This window comes from Perca flavescens, chromosome 12, assembly GCF_004354835.1.
Source record: "Perca flavescens isolate YP-PL-M2 chromosome 12, PFLA_1.0, whole genome shotgun sequence".
Classification (NCBI taxonomy): Eukaryota; Metazoa; Chordata; class Actinopteri; order Perciformes; family Percidae; genus Perca; species Perca flavescens.
The window spans coordinates 5,423,654-5,447,135 of record NC_041342.1 but is presented as its reverse complement, the minus strand read 5'-3'; the positions used below and the strand labels follow the sequence as shown (position 1 = coordinate 5,447,135).

At 41.4% G+C, this 23,482-nt stretch overlaps 1 protein-coding gene across 10 annotated transcripts; it reads right to left on the bottom strand.

Annotated features, from left to right (window-relative positions):
- Nucleotides 1-1,388: 1,388 nt before the first annotated feature.
- LOC114565494 (transcriptional repressor p66 alpha) lies at nt 1,389-23,482 on the bottom strand. 10 transcript variants are annotated; one of them, XM_028593575.1, is made up of 11 exons: nt 23,237-23,482; nt 11,801-12,330; nt 9,417-9,549; nt 8,091-8,219; nt 7,921-7,998; nt 7,685-7,804; nt 7,164-7,355; nt 5,452-5,713; nt 4,772-5,181; nt 4,124-4,382; nt 1,389-2,618 (listed from the first exon to the last, which is right to left on the bottom strand). In XM_028593575.1, the coding sequence occupies exons 2-11, from the start codon at nt 12,325-12,327 to the stop codon at nt 2,479-2,481; spliced, it is 2,250 nt and encodes a 749-aa protein (XP_028449376.1). In that variant the 5' UTR covers nt 12,328-12,330; nt 23,237-23,482; the 3' UTR covers nt 1,389-2,478. The 10 variants fall into 10 exon arrangements, with proteins under 10 accessions (XP_028449376.1, XP_028449381.1, XP_028449378.1 ...); XM_028593580.1 differs by having other exon boundaries at nt 4,259-4,382; nt 23,269-23,482; XM_028593577.1 differs by having other exon boundaries at nt 9,417-9,546; nt 23,269-23,482.

Here is a 23,482-nt window from a genome sequence, read left to right as displayed (position 1 = left end):
ATTTTGTATACATTTTATGGCATTTGACCATAGAATCTATAAGAGAAATAAAATCAATTTATTTAGTTTCTATGTTCTACGTACTTGGCACAAACAACTTATTTTGAAGAATGATAACTATGGGGCCATTATTAATTGGGGAATAAAATGCAATATTGTAGATTGTTGAGGAACAGTTAATACGTCATATCTTGTTTATTTTGTAAGTTTAATTTGTAACAAAATAAATCACATTTCATTAGTTGATATGTTTTGGTATGTGTAATACGTACTAATATTGTATTGGAGTAGAAGTCAGAAACAGAAACATTAAAGTTTGTTTCTCAAAATTGTTCTTAGTATTATTAAATACATTTACTTGGTTGCATTCCACTACTGCTTCTAAGTTGTACATTCATTTTCTTACCTGAATGTCTAGAGCAGGGGTCTTCAACGTTTTTTAAGCCAAGGACCCCTTATCTGAAAGAAAGATGGATCAGGGACCCCCTACTACATATGTCATATAGAATTAAGTTGCATACTAAACTGGGCCTACAATAACTTGTAGGGCGGCCTGAAGTCTTTATACATACCCTTTTTGCATAGAATACTAAGCTATTCAAATAGCCTAATAATTGTGGGCTTGATTTTATAAATCATGTTTTAAAGGTGCCATAGGTAGGATTGTGAAGATTGTGTAGTTCTGCTGGAACATAGGATCAGTTTCAGCAAATATGACAGAAGGTTAGTTTTAGAAGTCTTACCTACTACATCTTTAATGTTAAACATACATGTCACATCTGTGGATGGCCTTATTGACTACCTTGACTATAGGCCAGTAAGCAGTGGGGATTTATATTTGCTAATATGTTGGATTCATGTTAAGACTTTGATTTGGAGGACCCCCTAAGGGTCCCAGACCCCCTGTTGAAGATCCCTGGTATAGAGGACTGGACTCGGATGCCCGTCACATGGCAGATTACCTTCTGGCAGTCTTGTATGATCATTTATATAGAGTTCTTTTCTAATTATGTGTTTTCACCAACTTGTTTTTCCTGTTCCTGTTTTTCCCTCACTTCCCAACTGATATCTGATCTGCCTTTATGATCAGTATTTTCTCACAGAAGTTTCCATTTTCCTTATTGCTTGCTTTTCAATTTCATTTTCGACTTTGGACCTACACAATGGAGGAGTCACTGGCTTTGGACAGACACGGATATAACTTCTCTGACATATCACTTCTATCACCACTAGTTCAAATTTGTCATAATGCAATAGTTAATGATTCAACAACCCATGCATGATCATATGAGAAAAAGCACTGAAAATGTCATCCCATAAGGTTTTTTTTGTAAGTGAAATGTCAAACTAGTGACACATCATCCACATACAGTAAATGAAAACAAGTGTTTAAAATGTATAATTTTAATATTTCTTCAGGAGCTAGGAAAAAAGTAAACCAAATAAGTTTTAACATAAGTTTGTACAATGAAGTTAAAGCCGGGAAGCAGAGAAATGACACAATATTTGTGGTACAAGATAAAGCTAAAACCTAAAGATAAAACCTTGTGTGTTCCAGGCTCGTGGTAGCTGGGAGATCAGGGCTACATGTATGTCGCATATTGTGTGAATTATAGTTGAATTAATCGGAGGCAAAAACTCAGGCTCCAGTGTGGCAAACTCAGCTCCTTCAGAGTTTGCATTTTGTCAGCAATGACGAAACATTCAAAATAATCTTACAATGTTGACATTAATATAAAATAAGCAAATTACGGATGGTAATTACAGATGAATTAAGCAACAACACCACGCTTCTTCAGCTATGGTGCAAAATGAACAGAGGGGTTAAGGGCAGGCATGCTGTTAAAATGGGGAGAAAAAAAACTTGAACAAACTCTTCATTTTGGAAAACCACAATATACTGAACATAATAATAATAATAATAATAAAAAAAAAATAACTTACTGTAAATACAAAATAAATTCAAACCTTTCACTACAGGGATGATGTACTGAACATTTTACAACTCCGTTAAATTTGTTTTTGCTTAAAATAAAATGTGTATTTTGTTGAATGTGAACTCTTGGGTATGACCATTCAAGTTTCAAAAGGTTGGGTCAGTTTGACCTACATCATGGCAGAAAAGGGCTTATAAACCCAGAACACAGTACTTTTTAATGAAAGTACTCAAACCAACGTTTAACCAGCCAGTCTGGAGGACAGAAGTACCCAGGGGGGGGGGAGCCCTTCAAGTATTAGTTTTTTCTTTGCCCCAATCAAATCAAAATTGTTTCTGCGCAATTACCAAAAAACAGCAAATCTCAAAATAAACAACAGAAAATAAGAAAACTAAAACAACAATCAATCATACGGAAGGAACGTTTCTCCACTTTGATAGATTGGATTTGCTGAACAGTTGTCCGGGGGTTGCTGCTGACCATATTATTGGAGCTGAGGAACTTGGAGAAAAGCAAAAATAGTACAAGAGTATTACTTTAATTATTTCCATGTGTTTGCAGTCTGCGAGATCGACGAGCGAGAGGGGATCATGTCCAGCAGGTACTCCCTCTGACGAGCGTCGGCGCTGGCTGACGACTTGTGACCTGTCAGGCTGGGGTTCACGTAGGCCATCGTGACTCCTGTGAACAGGCAACAAAGCAGCAGGTCAAGGTGTGGAGCAAGCTGCACGCTGGCAGTTTAATGCCTTTTGAGTTACACTTATGGTTATTTTCGATTGCTAAAACGACAGTGGTCACAACTGAAGCCACATGTGCAAAACTCAAACCACGGTCTGCACCACCAACAGTCACCTGAGCTAAACCGTTCACCTGCAAAACTCATTCCAAGCAACACAACTCTTAACACACACGTCTCAAAACAGGCTCAGTGCAGCCAAACACTCAGAACAATCCTCACTGAGATAACACACACACACTGTCACTCAGAACACACTCAGAGTAAAAACACTAGCATCAAACCAATACAAAAATAAAACACTTTACAGTTTAAATAATTTGAATGATTTCACACAAATCAATATTTTCTTTAAAGAAAAGAGCAATTCTTTCACATGAATTTATTTTATAACATAACCAGTGAACCAAATGAAGGAATGAAAATCAGCAGTTTGCTTCAATACAAATATATTTTGTCTGTAGTAATTTATGTAATTACTGGAGAAAAAAAAAGTTACAGACTAAAAGGTATGTAATAGTAACAAAGAATAATGGCACTAATCCTGCCTCTCTCCTGCATCAGGCCACACGTTTTCATCAACATCACATGGGATGCCCTCTCTTGCTATGTGCCTACATCAGCTCTACATACAAATGAATGTGGTGTTTCCATTGCTTCCACCTCCATTACTTCCTAAGGAGGGCACAGTTTTACTGTAGTAATGCTAGTGTTTTTTTTTTTTTTTTTGTGTATGTAACCTCAGATATCTTACCTGGACGTAGTGGTATCTTTGAATGTGTGGTTAACAGTTTTGACAGCAGTGTGTTAGCATTTGAACAAAGTGCTGTAAATCCACAGTGTTGTGCACGTTGTGGTTAAAGTCATGGAATAAGTGTTTAGAGTTTTGAAAACTGTGTTCAAGCAATGAAAAACCAACTAGAGTTTAGTTCCCATGAACTGCTGCTGTGCAGACTGTGGTTAGAGTTTTGCGGATGTGACTCCAGTTGTGACCACTATCGTTTAGCAATGGAAAAAAACTGTAAAAAAAGAAAAAGAAAAGAAAGCAGCAGTATGATTGACAAAGCACCTGAATATATAGCCACCCGTGTCCCTACAACACACAGACGTCTAGACACAAGGAAAAATGACAGAATTTCTTCCCTAAGGTTTGGTAGTGACAAACAGAGAAACTAAACCACCAAACTGGGGGACTAAAGTAGGAAGGTTGAGATCACTGGCAGGGGGAGAAGTGGAGAGTGGGATTGCCTTGTCCGAAAACATTTCCTCTTTAACTGTATTTTATTTTGTATCTAGTGTATGAGATCATACTGGAAGGTAACTTATGTTTAAGAATCCTTAACATGAAATTCTTTTGGACCTTAAGATGTTCAAGGATTGCTTTTGGACCAGACAGGAATTTGAAAGAGAGCCGATGTCAGCCGGCAGGCTGGTATTAATGTGAGTCTACCTGTGTTGCTGTTGCTCTGCTTCTTCCATGCAGTGGATGAGGCACTACCTCCGCTGATATTCCTGCCGCCGGTGGTTCCACTGCTGCTCACCTTTGAACTCTGGACAGAGCGCAGGGAAACGTGGGCATTCTTACCTGGCCGGCTGACCAAAGCTGCAGCCGCCACTGCACTCTGCAGCTGGGAGGAGGAGGAGAAGGAGTGGGGGACACCCCTCACCCCCAATGATGAGGCACCATGGGACAGCTGGCCCTGGGAGCTCTGAGGGGAGTTCAGAAACAGACAGGGGTCTTGAGTTACAGTTGCATCAAGTGCACAAATGCTTTTCTTTAAAATAAAAAAAAAAATGGATAGATGGCTAGGGTGGCGGCTTTTGAAAGAATTTCATACAAAAACGGTTTGCCAGATTGGATGTATTTACTAGAAAATAAGGGAAAGTAACTGAACTTTCTGGAGGGCTCCTAAGAAGCTTTGTGCTGGGAAGAGACGTGTATGATGGGCTTAAAAGGTCCCATGACCTGGTGGTCTTTGGATGCTTTTATATAGACCTTAGTGGTCCCCTAATACTGTATCTGTCTCTTTCCCAAAATTCTTGTTCATGTTGCAAATTGTATGTGTTGTTATTAACAAAAATGAAAAGGGATTCCCACCTGCTTGACGGAGTGATGGTGGACCATGTTGGCTCCTCGGCTGGCCTGGTGGAGGTGCTGGGAGGATGCTCTGGCGTGAGCCTGCTTCAGCTGCTGGGACACCATCTGCTCGGCATTCATCGACGAAGAGGACGAGGAGCTACTGTGGGAGACCGGTGAGGACGTCTGCTGAAAAATACGTTGCTCGATTTCCTGCTCTTGTTGCAGGGCTTTGACAAACGCAGCTTTCAGCCTCTTGGTATGCTCAGCTTTCAAAACCTTTTTTTGATTGGAAGACATGCAGTGTTCACAGAGGACTGTCCCGCCTTTTGTCTTGTCGTGCCTCCAGCGGCAGGTGAAGTCAGTTTTGCACTGGGTGCAGGTGAAGGGGTCTCTGGTAATGGTCTTGGACAGTGCTACACCCGTCTTTCCTGAAGGGAGAGGGATGGGAAAACGGACAGAGGTGCTTGTATCTTGTATATAAGAAGAAACAGACACAGATAGATAGATATTTAAATCCTGGGTGAAAGTGGGGATGTCCTGACTATGGACATATGGACAATATTTCAATTCCAGCCCAAGGAGATATGAGAAAATTGCTTGTTTTGTGCAACCAGCAGTCCAAGCTTTTTCTATTAATCAACAGATTGATTGACTACAACATGTAAATAAAAGCCATCAAATAAAGAAAAGTAACACACCTCTGTGGATGGTATCCAGCAGATTCTGTACCACTTCTTCCAGTCCCACCAGGTAGATGAACTCATTATTGGCTGCAGAGGGTAGAAAGTTAAACTCTGGGGCAGGGGGCTTGGGTGGGGGAATCTCCAGTAGGGTCTTCTCCAGTTGTTTCCTCAGGGCGAGTTTAGCTGCAGCTTGGCGGCTGGCTGGAGAGTTATTCACGCTAACCACAGACACGCCGCTGCTTCCTGAGGAAGAGCCCTTCAAAGTGGATGCCGAGGCCTTCGAAGACAAGCAAATACAGGAATGGAACAAGACAGGTGTAAACAGCCAGTTGACTTGTCTAAGCAATACATAAGTTACCAAAGGACTGTTGGTGTTGTTTTATTGCAAAGTGTTTAATGATCAAAGAACACTGATCAGACAGTTGGAGCCCTATTTAAAGCTTCTGTGACCATATTAAAAAAGAAAATCCAAATATTAAAGAAAGCCTGATGGAAGACCTACGTCGATCGCAACGTGTTGATCATTTTAAATACATATTGCCATGTAAAATAAAGCCGTTATCATTTTTTTCACAAACCCTACAGTGTGCCTTGGATTGTGTTTGAAGGAGACTTGCATTTAAGAGCAGATGCAATGAGCCCTCCACAAGATGGAATAAACCCAGTGCACCTGAAGTATCCAAAGATCACCTGTACGTGAAGACCCAGCAGCGCTTCCACTCCATTGGCTTCACATAAAAGACTGCCACTTCTAGATCGGAATTAAACTGCTATACACAAGTGTAAAATCTGGTGGTTAATATATGTAGTAATACATAGTAATATATAGTTTAGCTTATAATACATTTATATCTATGGACCCGTTTTGCTTCGTTTTCATACACGGGTTTGTATCCCATTCTAGTCATGCATAATGACTAAAAGTCACTGTAAATTATAGCCCACAATGATTTCTACGGCAACAAAAAAGCATGCATTTAATCCGACAGTCAACGGATGATTTGATGCACAGACACTCCATCGCCAGCGCACATCAGCTGACACCTGCTCAGTCAACCAGTGTAAAGCTAGCAAGGTCACTGACGTTAGCTAGCTACTCTGTTTCACACGTTACCTTCACTTCAGTTCTCCGAAAATATTTCGTTATGGGTAACTGGGCCATGTTTACCAAAAGGTAGGCTCATTAGTAGTGATGGATGCCATATTTTAAGTACTGTCACAAAAAAAACAAAAGAAAAAAAAACGTTTCCACGCTAACGGCAACCTTCGGGTCTGAAATGTGAAGAAGTATGGCAAGCGCCATAAAGAAGTCCCCCAAACCTGCATGGCCAGCAGGGGGCGACTCCACTGGTAGCAAAAAGAAGTCCGATACTCCGATTGAGTAGAATTCTATGAAAAACGTAACCCTATTTCTCACTTGATTTATTACCTCGGTAAACCGGTGTGACCAGACTGTCTATTATTTGCCTTTACCTACTTAGTCATTATATTCACTTTACTGATGATTATTTATCTAAAATCTCATTGTGTAAACATTTTGTGAGAGCACCAATAGTCGACCATACAATATCGCTGCAATAACGATATAGATGTATTTGGTCAAAAATATTGGGATATTTGATTTTCTCCATATCGCCAAGCTTTATTATTTACACCCTGAATATAAAACCTATATGTGCATACTGTCCTTTTTTATTTTTACTGGAAAGCACCTGTGAAATACTAACCAGTGTGTTGGCATTACTGCCAATCCTGATGAGGCCTGAGTGGGCCATGCCTCTCTGGCCGTGGCTTGCAGGGGCTGAGGTCCTGGAGCCCAACAGCAGAGGGGGGGGTCCTGAGCCTCCAGAGGCAGCCAACTGCTGCTGCTGCTGCTGCTGGCGCAGAGCCTGGATCTGCTGTGGAGATACAGAGATGGGCTAACCAGGACAATGAGAGGGATGACACGGAGGGACATCACAGACAAACGTAGTGGAGGACAAGGGAGGGGCATCAAAAGCACCAAGGCAAAAGGCACACACAGAGAGAGAAAGGGAGACCATAAGTCCTAAGTTTAAGTGTTCATTCTTTCCCTGCAGATAGTCCAAGAGTGGAAAGCAGCAGTGAGATGAGAGACCTCAGGCTATCATTGCCGTGACAAAGACAACATTTAAAAACAACAATAAATATAACATTTAGAAAAAAAAAAGTCATTTTCTTCCTTCTTTATCTTAGCGTGGTTATAATATTGTATTTCGCCATGACTCACCTGTGTCCCTCTGACCAGAGGCGGCATTATGATCTGGGAGCCATGTTTGGACGACACCTGCTGGCCTCCTCTCACCAGCGGCGGAGGGATCACTGTGCCTGAACTCCTGCCTGTCAAAATCTGGTCAGAGAAAAAAAAAAAAAAAAAACACCATCAGAAACAGTATAAACTACAGTATGAAGATGCTGTCACACAGATATGCTGCTTGACTGCATGTGTCATAGTAGAGCATTAACCTGCGGCGAGCCTTTATTGCTTGTAATTGTTCCCCGAATGAGAGGAGGAGGAGCCGAGGAGCCGGAAAGACCTGAGGGCTGTGAAGGAAACGGAGAAAGATATTAAACAGTGAACAGGATGCTTGAAGTGGAAGGCCGTGTTGTGGGGATGTGCGACTCCTTGGGTTTACCTTCTGGAGAGTATCCTTTTGTATCTGGCTCTGTCGAAGTTTCTTCAGCAGCACCAGTTTGGCCTCCTCCAGTCTCAGCTCCACCTTCAGCTGCTTAATGATGCGCTCCCTCTCCACTGGGCTGCTCTTCTGCACTCCACAGATAACAACATCACTTACACCACTGGCTTTACAAAAGACAAAAACCCTTTCCAGTGACTAAAGGTCTTTTCAGACAGGGAGCCATTGTCGCGCCTCGTAATTCTATTTCAATGAGAGGTGTGCGGGCAGGTGGGGAGGTGGGGGGGGGCAAGCGACGCAGAGCCATCCCGTTAACTGTCACGTTCGGGCTCGTCACACGCACGCCGCAAGAGTTGGATTGCCTTGAACTTTTCCTTACGCGAGCGACGCGCAGTGCAAATGCATGAACAAGAGACTGATTTGTTTTCTAGACACTGTCTATGTCCTGATAACTGTTTAGAAAACAAACCGTTTAGACAAGACTGGATTTACCGGGTAACCTCATGTTTGAAATGAAATGAAGCTAATGAATAATTTACGACTATGCTAATTTAGCTACATTTGGCTATCAACTACAACAGTCTGTGGTTAGGAAAGTCTAGGATTGCCACTATTTGTTTATGAATCGACCTGTGATTAGGGATAAATGATTTACACCACAGTCAACCAATGTCATTCAGTTGATACAGTAGCGCACAGAATACCCACGGTTACCACGCATCGATTGCCCGGCGTTTCCTCGCGGAGCGTTGACTGCCTGTCTGTTCACATGAGGAGCGCAGCGAGACCCCGCGGATCAGAGCGACTACGCAGGCCAAGTGTCGCTTAAGCCGCCCAACACATGATCCTCGGCAAAACCGCGAGGTAGCGCGCTGAGCAGAGAGGCAAAGCGCAGCGCAGGAACGTTCTGGAATTGGGGGCGCCGTGAAAAGGTCAGCGGCAATAAGGTCAAAGTTGAAATAATTTGAACTTTGAGCGCAGCTTTACCATCTAAAAAGACCTTAAAGCATTCGATGTTGGAGCCTAACCGGTCCACTTACAGTCATGCATCATGTGGGACATTGGACCCCTATCTGCTACCATCTGCATGTTCGGTATCTCTAAGCATCAATGAAATGCCTAGAGTGCAATTTAAATCTTTGAGGGTAGAAAATAACTTGTTTACAACAAGGCCCAACTTAACCAACGTTGGGTGTCTAGATTTAAAAAAAGCTTATAACCAATAACAAGCCTAGGTCATGATTTAAACATGTCTCAGGATCCATCTCAGTAGTATAGTAGAAGAATAATATGCATGACTTCTAGCTTTGTGTATGTGTGTCTCACCATGAGCAGGTCTGTGTCCAGCTCCTTAAAGTGGCTCAAGCCATTCATTGGTGGACTGGGCGAGTCATTATCGGACAAGATGATGACATCGTCATCTTCAGGGGACGGAGGGCGCTTCTCCCTTTTTATGCTGCTGGACACAAGTAGGACAATGACATTCAAATTTAGATCTCAGTATTTTATAAATCTAGCACTGATACTGAATACAGTGAACACAAGTAAGCAATATAGCAGTTATGTCAAAATTGTAACTCAAATTAAAATGTAAGGATTTAAAATTAGAATATCATTTTAAATTAGAATATAAATTATGAGGAAAAGTTATTCAATCCATTTTAACCTGTTCCACATTCCCCTTTTATTTCCTCTTAGGTAGATTTAACATTGTCAAATTCCTCTTATTTTACACTATCTGACAAATATTCTGTTTCAGCTTCTTCCAGCTTTTTACTGAAGCTTTAGGATGTGAAATATTAAAATTCAAGACCTGTGTTTTTTTTTTATGGTTACACCAAGATATTCAAAATAAATGCCTTGTTCATCATTATGAGTTTGTACTGATGGATCCAGTGGGGGATGAGGTTAGGAACATTGTATGGCTATTAGGGGCAAGATGAAGATGCACACATCAACTGGCTCGAGTTCTAGCATCCATTAGTAATGTCTGTATCCATGGAGGGTTGATCCGCTCCACTATAACCTACAAAGTCCAGACATCTCTCCACACAGCTTCTCTTCATGCTGTTGCTATTCCATCAACAGAACAGTCCTATAATCCAAGGAGGAGCAAGGTGGGACTTTAAGCTCCAGTAGAGGTCTTTTAATCACAATGTAACAGATGTTGGAGAACACGCATTTCCTGTGGAAACAGGATATTGTGGCACTATAAAGTACTGTAGGTGTCATTCTACATACCTCATTCAAATTATGCTAAAGGAAATTAAAGCATGTGGGAATTTTGAGGGCAGTCTGGATTAAGCCACACACACATATATACACATATATATATACACACATATACATATACATATATATATATATACATATATATATATATATATTACACATACTCCCTCAAAACACATACGTATAGCTTTTCGTGCAAAGTGACAAGACAGTATTTAATGAACAGAGAGTGCAGAGGTCCCTATGTGCTCAGTTACCAGAACTGGTACCTGACCAATGGCAACTGAGGGAGGTACTGGGCAGATACAAAAGGTATTCCTGAAGAGCAGCGTCTGTGTTTTTTTGTCTTGGTGTTGTTGAGGATGAATTTCATTTTGTGTTCCGTTGCCCCATGTACAGTGACAGAGACAGAGAAATCAGTCATTTGAAAAAAAATCTGTCGCAAAACCCAGATTTGTTTAGGTTGTCTGAAGGTTAAATGTTGGGTTGGCTCTTTAATGAAGACATTTATAGAAAACGCATGGAAGCTAAGACCGAGAACACTGTATCCAACATAATAAGACCTTTTTGTTTTGGAATGTTTTGACAGGATTTCTTTTTGAATTTGTAGAACTGTATGTCATGACTGGTCATGTGGCCATCCTTGTTGTTGTTGCTGTCCGGTGTCTTGTAGGCCCATATGGGCTGGGCAGCATACTGTGCTCAAATAAACAAAATCAATTAATCAATCTGGTTTTGGGATTACACAGATACAGATGATGTATTTCTATGAAGTCGTTTATATCCACACAACAACGCTCTGAGGCCTGTCTCTCCTCTCCGTCCTCCTTGTGTGTGTGTGTGTGTGTGTGTGTGTGTGCGTGTGTTAGTCTCTCCTCAGGGCTTAGCGCCATCATCACTTCCTGTGGATTAATCACTACTCTTCCAAAGAAGTCACATGACCTCAAAGTCATCATCACGTGACACACTCATTTTTTTTTTTTCTTCTCCCCCCTGCCCTCACTGTTCCTTCTACTGTGGAAACCATGGCAACAACCGGCTGGAACCGGTTTGTGACACACGGCTTCATTTTGTGTGAGGGGAGTTTTTAGGGTTCAGGTGGTGAGTGGGGAGAAAATGGAGGTAGACTAAAAAAGATAAAGTTAAACATCACCTCTGAGGACAACTACACACCACCAACCCCCAACCCCCACCCCCCCCCACCCCAACACCTCTACCCTACGCAGTCATAAACAACATCAGGATCATAAAAGTAACTTTAAACATTTTCAGCCTTTTAAGATTCAAATAAAGCGCTGTTAATCCTTTTGTATACTCATAAGTGAGGTTTCCTCAACTTAAAAAAACAAAAAACAAGAAGCCTGCAGTCGTTCTGCTGTCTACATGAAGTTTCCTGCACATTTGCATCGTGACTTTTTTGACAGATACTTCATGTGGTTGTCACAGCTGAAGAGAGCTGACTATGAACTGTTTCTCACCCTCTGGAGGTGCTCATGTCCACAGGCTGCTCTCCCGTCTGAACCTCCACTTTAATGGTGGCCTTCACCTCGCCCGTAGCCAGCATGCCACCGGACGCCTTTGGCTCCGTTGGTCGGACCTGGCTCCTTGTATCCACAGTTGGCTCGGTCTTCACCTTGCTGGCTCTGTCGTTGCAGTCAGTCCGATTGTCTGAGCGGGGTTCAACCATCGTCTGTCGGGCCCGCTCCTGATCCTGCTTCACCGGCTGAGAGGCCAAAGGTAACGCTAAAGATAATGGCGACAGGCTCTTCTCCTGCTCCTGCTCCTGCTCCTGCTCGGATCCAACCATAGTCCGGCTCGGATCGTCACGTGCCAGAACAGGGTCGGGTTCAAGTTCAGTTTGTTCCTGTGTTGTGGCTCCAGATGTGTCCAATTTAGGCTTTTTGCTTTCACTGTCAGCGTCAGAGAGTTCTATAGACTGGGGAGCAGCATCCTTCTCCAGCGCCCTCTTCTGGCTGCGTGTCTGGCGGACAGCCTCCTCAGACATCCCCTGCAGATAAAGGAAGAAATAAACGTTTTATCTGTATTGAATATACCAGGAACGTCGTTAGGCCTGTTTTAGGGGGGCTGAAGCTACCCCAAAATGTTCCTAAGCCCCCCCAAATAATTAGAAAAATAATATATATATTTTTTTCTTTTTACAGTGCACTCTGTATCACTCACTACTTTGAATCAATCTTCCTTCACCAATCATCTGTTTGTGTCGTCGTGCACTGCAGTCAGTCGGTTTTATTTATATTTCACGAACTGTCAGCTGGTGGAAAAGGCCGAGACGGAGGCTCAACGAGGTAGAGAGGGACTGAAGAGAGAGAGCGCCTGGCGGCATTAAAACAAAGCAGAAAATCCGAGAAATAAAACGTTGTTTTCGCCAATTTATCACTCGAAATGCAACTGTAGCAAGCATCTCACTATCGCCAACGTTATCCAAATTCATATTTCCAAACAACAAATAATATATCCAGCTACAAAAAAAACCCGGAAATTCGAAAGTTAAAACAGAAATACAAAGAGTCGATGGCTATGAAGATGATAGGCTACACCGTCCCGTCTCGTCTCGTTGGTGTCTTTCTTTGGTCTGAACTTGCTACTGCACACAGAGTTAGTGATAGGCTACAGAGTGAAATTGTAAGTTGTTGTTATTGACTTTTACTTGCTTAACTTTAGCTATGTTTACTTGAGGTAAAGATAAAGTGATGTTTTAGCCGACTATGGTAAACAATAGTCTAGCTAGAGTGAAATACAAGAAATACCTAATTAACCTAGTTGTTATCCGAAGTTCTCTATTCTTTGCCATTAATATAGCATGCTCTCTCTATAGTATTAACAGTCCCCACAGAATGTTGTCACTGAAAACTAAATGTTATAGTGTCACTGTTAATGCTATTGTACTGTTATATCCTTCAATTTATTGAGCAGATGGATACTGGACGATATTTTGAGAGAAAGAGAGAGAGAGAGAGAGAGAGAGAGAGAGAGAGAGAGAGAGAGAGAGAGAGAGAGAGAGAGAGAGAGAGAGAGAAACAGGAGTTTGGCAGGGCAGCTGATTCTGAGGGAATTGGCTTGATTGAGGTAAGTTATGTTAGTGGTCTGCAGCAATGGTTCTCAAAGTGGGGTCCAGGGACCCCCAGGGGTCCTTGAGGGGGTCCCCAGCAAAAAGTGAAATAACTTATTTTCACTATAATTCCATCCATAATTAACACAATGTTTCATATATTCATTCATAGACTTTCTGTAATAAAACATCTAAAAGCAAAAATCCTATCAAATGGGGACCCCTGGACAAAATCTAATCAAATGGCTGTTTGTGGTCTAATCGGCATTTCAGTTTAGGGGTCCTTGATGTCTAAAAGTTTGAGAACCACTGGTCTACAGGGCTAAGAAAATGTGAGGCGTTTTGTTTTCTTCCTAAACAGGCATTTGTTGGCAGGTCTAGGCACTAAGGCATAGCCTAAACTAAATTATTTTATGATATTTATTATATATGCTATATTCTGACCAACTTAACTTTCTACATTATGTTATACAGTATGTAGATTTTGTAGGCTAGGCTCTACATGAACATACATACATACATACATATCAGTCCCTCCAGGAATTTGCGATGTTGCGATTGCAACAATTCATGCAAATTCAACCAATCACCTTGGTTTTTATTTTTAAAGTATAGTATACACAAAAAAAATCTATTTTTTTTGCAATTTTCAGTCTCTCGCAACTTCATTGCAGCAAAAATATAAGTACGTTCCCCCCATGCAGCTTTGATGCAGCTTTGAAGTATCTAAAAGCTAACATTAGAATAACATTTGTAAGTAAGATTTTACAAGGTAAAGTTTTGCATAGCCTGGGGGCTAAGCCCCCCCTGTCTTTCAATCCTAGTGACGTCCCTGGAATATACATTTAATTAATTAATTCAATTTCTTCTTATCATTTATCTGGAGAAACATTTTAAGTATGCACGCTTAGGCTGCGTTCAGCCAGAGAAACAGCAATCCGAGAAAGGGTTGCGTTGCTCCAAAAGTTGAGTCAGTCACAACTTTTTGCCACAGGCCCGCTGCTTTTTTTTGCGTGTCCCTCCTGCGGCAAACACCGCCACAGCCTAAACGCACTACCTCCATTTATAATGAATGAAAAGACCTTCGTTTTTGCAGCACCGTAAGACGCAGGCTGCGTGAATGCCCACTTATGCTGAAAATAGCAGATGAAAACACTGTAAATGAGATAAAATGGTTGGTCAATTGTTGTGAAGTAGATGAACCTGCCTAGCCACTGCAGATGTAAACAAGTTAAAAGGGAATAAAAAAATTAATCTTTGCTTGTGAAATACTGTATGGGAGTTGCAGTTAAGGTCAAACACTTAGAAGAAGTTGGAGCATCAGTTGGAGTTAAAACATAACTTTTGTTTAAAAGAAAGCTCCACAGGGCCCCTTTAAGATGTCAGTTCAAGTGAAAATAGATGAGCTGAAAGCAGCTAAAAACACCGGAAGTGGAATTACTGAAAATATTTGATTTCCGTTTCAAGTTTAAACCTTAAAAAGTAGTTACATTATCATTTTCTATGCAAGTCCCGAAAGACGTCAAAACACCATTTACAGTGTAAGAGATGAAAGCCGCTGAAATGTCAGTCGAGTTATCGGTCATTTATAAACAAGTGTAGTTCTGGGGACGGACACGCACTATGATTGATGATTGACGTTAGTTCTTATATTGGTGTCAAATCAGACGAGAGCCAGATGGGTAAAAAAAAAAAAAAAAAAAAAAAAGGGTAGTGAGAAACATTGTCAACGCGTCACCAAAGGTCTATTCATTTAGCTCTCAGCAACCAATGAACCTCCAGCAATGTGTAGATAATTAATGACTGTTGGTTCAAAATAAAGTTGGGTACAATCGTTAGAAACAACAGAAGTGCAATAGTGCACAATGCTTAAGAAGACAATGTTAAGCTCTGATTAGATGTCACATTTTATTCCTGTGATGTTGACATTCTCTGACAAACACACAGTACCGAGCCATTATAATAATATTCATTTTACTGAAAGTGTTGTTGGGATCGTGGGCCTGTCATTCCGAATTTAGACCAAACTGACCTTGAATCAGCTGTAGGAGACACGTGGTGACTAAAATGGCCCCCAGACAAAACATGTGGGATTAGGAAGGTCAGATGACCAAGATGTTGACTCGCGTATAATTCCAAAATGTCCAATTATCCAAAACCAAAAACCAAAAGGAAGGGAAAACTGAAAAAAAAGATGGGGAGTATTCAGTAAGTACTCAAGTTCAGTGAAAAAAAAAAAAAAAAAAAGGATCTGAGGATCGCGTCAGTTTTGTAAGAGGGGTAGCGGCAAAAAAAATGCAGCAGTGAGACATTAAACCGCTGGAAAAACATGACAACATCGTAATCAAATCAGAGTTAAAGGGGACTTGGGAATATCCAAAATGAACTGGAGCATGAATTCTGTTAAAATATTCATAATGACCCGTGAATCCAAGTATTTAAGTAATTTATGTGTGTAAGTGAAATTCTTTATTTTATTCATTTCAAAGAGCTTGTGTATAACCTTCCCTTCCTTGACACAGACACCAGAGAGCACCAGATCCATTACCGTCTCTGATATCCCCCTGTAAAACTAATTCCATCCCACCAGTAGTGGAGACGTAGCGATGCAGCAGCTCCTTCTGACAGTTGGTTGAGCGGTTACAGAGTGCACACACTCACAGATGTGTGCACCAGTACAAGAGAACATACTGGGCAATATGTCGATATTATATCGATATACGAGGCTAGATATCGTCTAAAATTTTGGATATCTAATATACAATATGACACGTGTTGTCTTTTTCTGGATTTAAAGGCTGCATTAGAGTAAAGTGATGTGATTTTCTGAACTAACAAGTCTGTTCTAGCTGTTCTATTATTTGCCTTTACCCACGTAGTCATCATATCCACATTTCTGATGATTATTTATTAAAAATCTCATTGTGGGGGCGACCTCTAGCTCACCCAGTGAGAGCGTTTGCCCCCATGTTGGCCGAGTCCTGCAGCGGCACGGGTTCGAATCCGACCTGCTGCCCTTTGCTGCGTGTCATCCCCCATCATACCTTTTCATGTCTATCCACTATCATGTATAAATAAAAGGGAGAAAAAAAATCTCATTGTGAAAGCACCAATTGTCAATAATCCGCAATAACGACATCTGAAAAATATCATATTTGGTTTTCTCCATATTGCCCAGCTCTACATATAGACAGCCATTACCCCTACAGTGGCTGCTCTGAATCCCTCAGTGTCGGGTCAGAAATGAGAGGAGACACAGGGAGATGCTAGACCACATTTTTTGTTTACCTTTATGGTTCTGATAATGGCCGATCTTACATTGTTCTGTGTGTATAAACAACCATTTATGTAGAACAGACACCATGCCTCTACACTCTTATACAGCATCTCTTATCCACACATGATAGTAGTATTCTGCTTACACCTGTACAGTTATTAATATACATCCTTTCAATGTCAAAATTGGAGGAATTCTGTACAACAATCTGATAAGCGAACGCACTTCAAGCAGCATTAGGATAGGCGTGCGGAGGTGAGAAAGTAACAAGGGTTTGAACTTCTCTCTCAAACTCTCTTTTTTCATTCTTTACACAGCTATTTCTGTCACAACAATACTATCAACGCCTTTCAGGAGAGACTGTCTTAACGCGTGCACAATTATCCCCATATTTAAACGTTTATCACTTCTTGTCCCTGACTTTTCACACAACTTTCGAGCGTGGCCGTGGAACACGTATTAAACACTTCTTCCTTCAAGTTCTGACACGGTCATACTAGTTCTTTTCTAACATAGCTCGGCCCTGAAACATAGAAACAAAGAAAGTTATCATTAGGTTTTTGGGAACAGCCTCGTTTAAGTGCTGCTCATGTTTATGTCCCATTCTATCGATATCGAGAAACTGCAACATGCGAGAATACTTCCTGGTACCTTGTAGTTAGTCAGAAAAGCATGATGGAAAATGATTTGACCTCACAGAAATGAGCCAACGTGGTTCAGATGTTGAAGGACCAAGACACAGACACGCAGATGCTCAGAAACCTAAAGACTGTTATGACCATGCAACAGGTATGCAAATAACCAGGTTTTAATGCTCCAAGTAAACCGTATCCAGAATAAGAGTGCTTGCTGCGACACAAATTGCCCTCTGGGACAAATAATAATAAATTGACTGGTTGATTGATTGATTGATTGATTGATTGATTGACCAACCAGGACACGACTCAAAAATCGACATGCTATCATGCATGTACAAGCACTCATTTAAATGACTTTGGCCATTATCAAAAGAGTTCAAGGTACATGTGCAGGAGACGACCTGTGCTCAAAGTTCAGAATCTCAAACAGAAAGCACAAGTGACATTCAAAGACTGACTCAGACCGTTGTCTTGACACAGCAGAGGTATGCCCTGAATCATATTCATGCATGTATGTTACAGAATCGAGGCCCTGTCCTGCCAAGTCTGCGGAGGCCCTCGGTCTGCCCAGCGATGCACTACAGGAAGCTAGGTTTTTTTAGACTAAAAAAGGACTACAATTAACCCTTACAACCTACTACTTCTCGGTAACACACACTGTACACACTCCTACCCCTCCCCTTCCTGTTCTAAGAATGGCTATGGTGGCGAGCATAAAGCACACTCGGTGTGTCCATGATGTACCTATACACAATCTTATACGTACAGTCACAATGCAGCATGTAGAGCCTTCATCTAATAACACAGAGCTGACTACGGTGTTTTTTTTTTTTTTTTTTTTACATTCTCTGAAATCGACAGACATGACATGACCCTTCCCAGGATTCAGTGGGACACAAAGCACTTTTCCTGAGAACCGGTTTAAACTGGTTGGGTAGTGTGTGTGTGTGTGTGTGTGTGTGTGTGTGTGTGTGTGTGTGTGTGTGTGTGTGTGTGTGTGTGTGTGTGTGTGAGAGAGAAGCTGAAGCTGGATTTAACCCTTCAGATGCTGGAGCAGACGCCATGCCTCCACAGTGACGGCCATTACACGGTATGTGTGTGTGCTGGGGAAGAGTTGTGATGGCATTATTAATTCTGATGCGTATAGCTGTGAAATGATGCTGGGGGAAGAAGTTAGACATGCTACCCCCCACACAGCCCCCGCCCCCCACCAAACCTCACATGGACACTGACCCTATCTTTGTAACAGGGGATCTGAATGGCTGACAGGTTTCACATTTCATCTCCATGGCAGTTTACACACATTTCCATCAAGCCCACCCACCCATACACACACTCACACACACACAGTGGATCAAACACCCACCCAAGAACTTGACATCACATGCAACCAGTGCAAAGGCTCTGAAAGCAACTAAAGCGGAAAGGCAAACTCAACTCTACACTATAAATGAATTCTATGTACACAAAGTTAATATACAAGTAAAGTCACACACACACTTCTTCTTCTCTCTCTCACACACACACACACACACACACACACACACACACACACACACACACACACACACACACACACACACACACACACACACACACACACAGATAAAGAGCTACAATGTCCATTTCAATATTATACGGTTTTGAACAGATGGCACGTGTGGTTATGAAAGGTTCATGGTACGATTATCAGAATTATCTATGTTAAATATTCAAATAAGATGGAAATCCTTGAACAGCATTACGACGCTGTAAAGACATCATTGTACGATGTGTGGTGGTGGTCATGGGGATGTGTCCTTAAGTTTGTTGGGCTGCTGCCTTTGGCTGTAACTTTAAATACATTTTCTATCATAGCATAAGCATAATAGTTTTCCACGAGTAAATCTTTCTGGCAAAACACATTATTTCTACGTCTTTTCCCAGCAGGTTATTGGGTCTTCCATTGTAGGAGGGGGCGATATTTCTGTTCAACGGGTATAAAATGGCACACTAGTGGAGATATGTGCCATGATATGAACTTTGAATGATTTGTAAAATATCTGCAGTGAAATAAAGTTCATGTTAGGCTGCAAAAGTGCAAGGCTTTAATACTACATATAAGTAAATAAAATTACATTACATCATTTTAGCAATCACCTTGCAGTTTGCTGTGTGTGTGTGTGTGTGTGTGTGTGTGTGTGCGCGCACACGTATGCATGTGGGTGGGTGTGTGTGCGAATGTAATCAGTCCGCATTGACAAAATGACCACAAGGCTGGTCCTATAACAAACACAATTTGTGTAATCTTATCTTTAAAATATGACAAATAGAGTTTGTATGGCTCTTATATACTTTAATCAACAGCATGTCAACTGTACATACTGCTGAAAAGTCCAATCTAAGTTATTACTTTATATCTTTTTATTGTCTCTATTTGGTTAACTGCTTCACAGGGGGAATGACTATTAAACAGTCTGTGTTTGAAGACTTTTAAAAGATTAATCTGATTGAACTCTATGCTCACGTTAACATTTGCAGTGTAATTACATCACAATAATCACTACCATATTAGCCTATTGCACTGTGCAGGCACTTGACTCTTGGCGCCTCCAGTGTGGCTTTCACCAAGGCAGTATAGTACTTTTATCTGGTATCAGGTTGCCACTATCAGGACGCCGCTCACCCAAATCCACAGCTTATCGACACCTGTTTGTTTTCTGCTGAGTGTCTTTTCTTCCTGCCCTGAGAGGGCTATCTATCTAGTCAGTAGTGGATCATGTCAAGCATCAGTCACTTAAAAAGTCTTCAGAATAACTCTCAACTATCATCGACATCTGGCTGCACATACAGTATGTGTTCAGCCTTTTATTTACCCACTGACAGACCTTTAACATGTGAAAACATATTTCTACACTGCACCGAGTTTTCAGAAAACACCTGCACCCACGCCATCTTGTAGAACTGCTGCACCAGCAACACATTCTAATCATTTATCTGATTACATCTGTCAGAATAACAAAAGCTAGCGATGACGGTCTCCAAGCATCTACTACCAGTAGTAACAAAACCTTTACGACAAAAATAATTAAATCTGTGCTGCCATAATTGAACAATTTAGATTTGGAGCTGATCATGGTTTGCTCAATGACATAACTGATACTCTGAAACTGAAACAAGCCAGTGCTTTATGCAGCAACTAACACCACCGTCTACACACAACAGGCAGAAAAAGGCAATTAGAGAGCAAATTGCTGCATATATATTTGATGAAGTCATGGAGGCTTGACTAAACAGTTGCCCTGTGACCCTTGCAGTCATGTGCAGCAGCTTAAAATGTGGCCAGCAGACGACCCTTTTCCAGAACAGTGGCTGATTACACAACTGCTCTGGGCCAGTCTTGTGTGTGATCACTGGAACAGTGCTTTCCGGAATACAACAAAGCTGAAACTTCTGAACACTTTCTAATCACTCGGCCTTGTAATTGTAATACTAATGCCGTCACTCTGGGGTATATACAGTGGATGAACAACTTCAACCCGAAGCATTCTCCTCTCTTCTGAACAGTGTTAGTCCAGCCCTTCTCTAAAAGGAAACCAGTATTTTGTTCGCAGTGACAGGTCATAAACAATGCAACCATGCAACCGATTGTTTACATGCAAATACCACTTCACAGGGCCTTTGTTCACACGAACAACTGAGATCTCCACAAAGAGGCAATAAAGTCTTCTAACGGCAGACCACTTCATTACTAAACCATCCTCAGTCTACATGGCATGCACAGTACTTGGTTTTAAGTGGCTTTGTTGTGCACAGGTCCTATATATATATATATATATATATATATATATATATATATATATATATATATATATATATATATATAAAAAAAACAAAATATAGAGCTGCAACAGTTAGTTGATTGACAGAAAATGAATTTAGCAGCAACTTTGATAATCAATTGTTTCAGGCAAAAATGGACCGAATTCACAAATATTTTCTAGTTTTCTATACACTTAATTGGATTGTGTACTGTTTTGGCTGGACAAAACCTTGGAATCTGGTAAACTGGGAAGGCTCACAATTTGCTATCATTCTATAAACCAAGCGATTCATCGAGAAAGTAATCAGAAGATTTAGCGAAATATTGAAAGAAATGGTCAGTTGCAACCCTAACAACAGCAATTACCTCTACCTAAATCTGTAAAAGCAACCAGAAATACCAAAACCAAAAATATTCATTAATTTATTCCTCTATTTTTTATTAGTCTGAATATGTGCATACTTCAGTTCAAAGTTGTATTATTATTATTGTCACTGAGAATGCAGTAGATTTAAGACTTGAATAAGGTTGTCAAAAGTAGCCTATTGATACTACTTTGATACTTTTTCGATACCAGGTGTTTAAAGATACAACACCGTTAATAATACATTTGATAGTATGGAAAGTACCGAAACTATAATTAAAAAAACTAACTTTTATTACCATTTTGTGTAGGGGGGAATTGAATTTAAGTCTTGATTTAAGTAGGCCCACATGTGTTATAAGTCCTTAATAGCCTACATCTAAATCAAAAACCAGCATTTCATCAAAAGTGCAATTAAGCTTGATTGTCTTAAACTAGCACAAATAAAGTTAACGACAGTAGCCATAGTGTCTTTAGAGCACGAAGTCAAATGCCGCATGTGGTTTTCTGTCAACACACCGGCTTCCGTCTTTCATTGAATATTAGGGCTTAAAGCTTTTACATGCTTCCAAGTGCGTACAAATTCAAACAGACAATAGACTAATTAGCATAAACTGGTTTGATGACAAAAATCCGGAGCCTTATAGCTTTGTCCCGAAGCGCTGCAAAGTGGTATGGCTATGTTGGCTGGAAATGTTAGTGTGTGTGTGTGTGTGTGTGTGTGTGTGTGTGTGTGTGTGTTGTGTGCGTGTGTGCCAGTCTGAGTGAGATAGAGAGGTAGTGTGTGCGGTGTGTGTCAGAGTGTGTGTGTGTTCAGCTTTAAGAGGAGGAAGACTACGGTTGTCACAGAGCGAAGTAGGAAGATTAGCTACCAGATAGCAGAACCAACACTGGTGCCCGGGGGCTTAAAGCGAGCGGCAGCGTCCACCATTAACCTTACACCACCCAGTACACCTTCCAAACCAAACTCAGCCCTTTAAAAACTAAACCCAGCCCACACTACATGTGCAACCAGCCGGCTTTTTTTATTATTATTATTATTATTGACACCGCCTCAGATGAGGTGAGCGTGTTATTAGTGAGCTAGCTAACATTAGCTAACACAAACAAAAACACGAAGCCAATTTAGCTCGGATGGTAAGCAGTTAACGTCTGAACATAACGGCTGTTGAAGACTTTAAGTCAAAGTAGGCTAGTTACGTTAAAACTCCTCCAGCCGGGCTCGTCAACATGATCCACACAACCAGAACCGAGCCCGAATCGTTGACCTGGCTGCACCCCGATGCGGGACAACCATCAGCTCAAAAAGCGGGCACAAACTTTTATCCCACAGCCCTAAAAGTGAGACTGTACGGGACTCGCCGGGACTGGTTACCTGGGTGTCCCTCCAGAAGAAGAAAAAACCGAATCGGAACTCGTACGTTTCATCAACCGGCCCAAGGACTGTGAGCGTGCCGCCGGAGAGCCGCTGGCGATGTCACGTTAACGTTATAATCCTTACCTCATTTAACGACTTCTAGCGCACAAAATCAAGTCCAGGGATCATAGTTACAAGCTGGCACGCGTAAGAAAACGTAAAATAAAAGAATCTTTGGCTGAGCAAGCCCCCGCCCCCCCTCTCCTCCCCAGTGCTCAACCTTTGGCTCTGCGGAGAAGTGTTACTTTTCAACAGCCCATCAGCTTCTTTATCGTCACAGATAGGTGGAGGAAAACCTGGCTCCTCTCGACGACTCCGAATAAAAGGCTCCTCTCAAACCACTTACTAAAAACTTCGGCTTCGTCTCAGTCAACTTACTCGGTCGCTTTGTCGCCCGTTCTTCACCGATGGTCGACCAAGGAATGTTTAATCTGCAGTTAACCTCGATAAATCGTTGCTTTTTTTAAATCCAGGGGATATCCTCTTTTTTTCGGCCCTCCCCACTGCCGCGTCTGTTGCCAAATAATGCGCCTCAACACACATGGAGCCGCTGCGTCCTCTTAGTGGGCATGCGCACCAGGGCGACCGGATC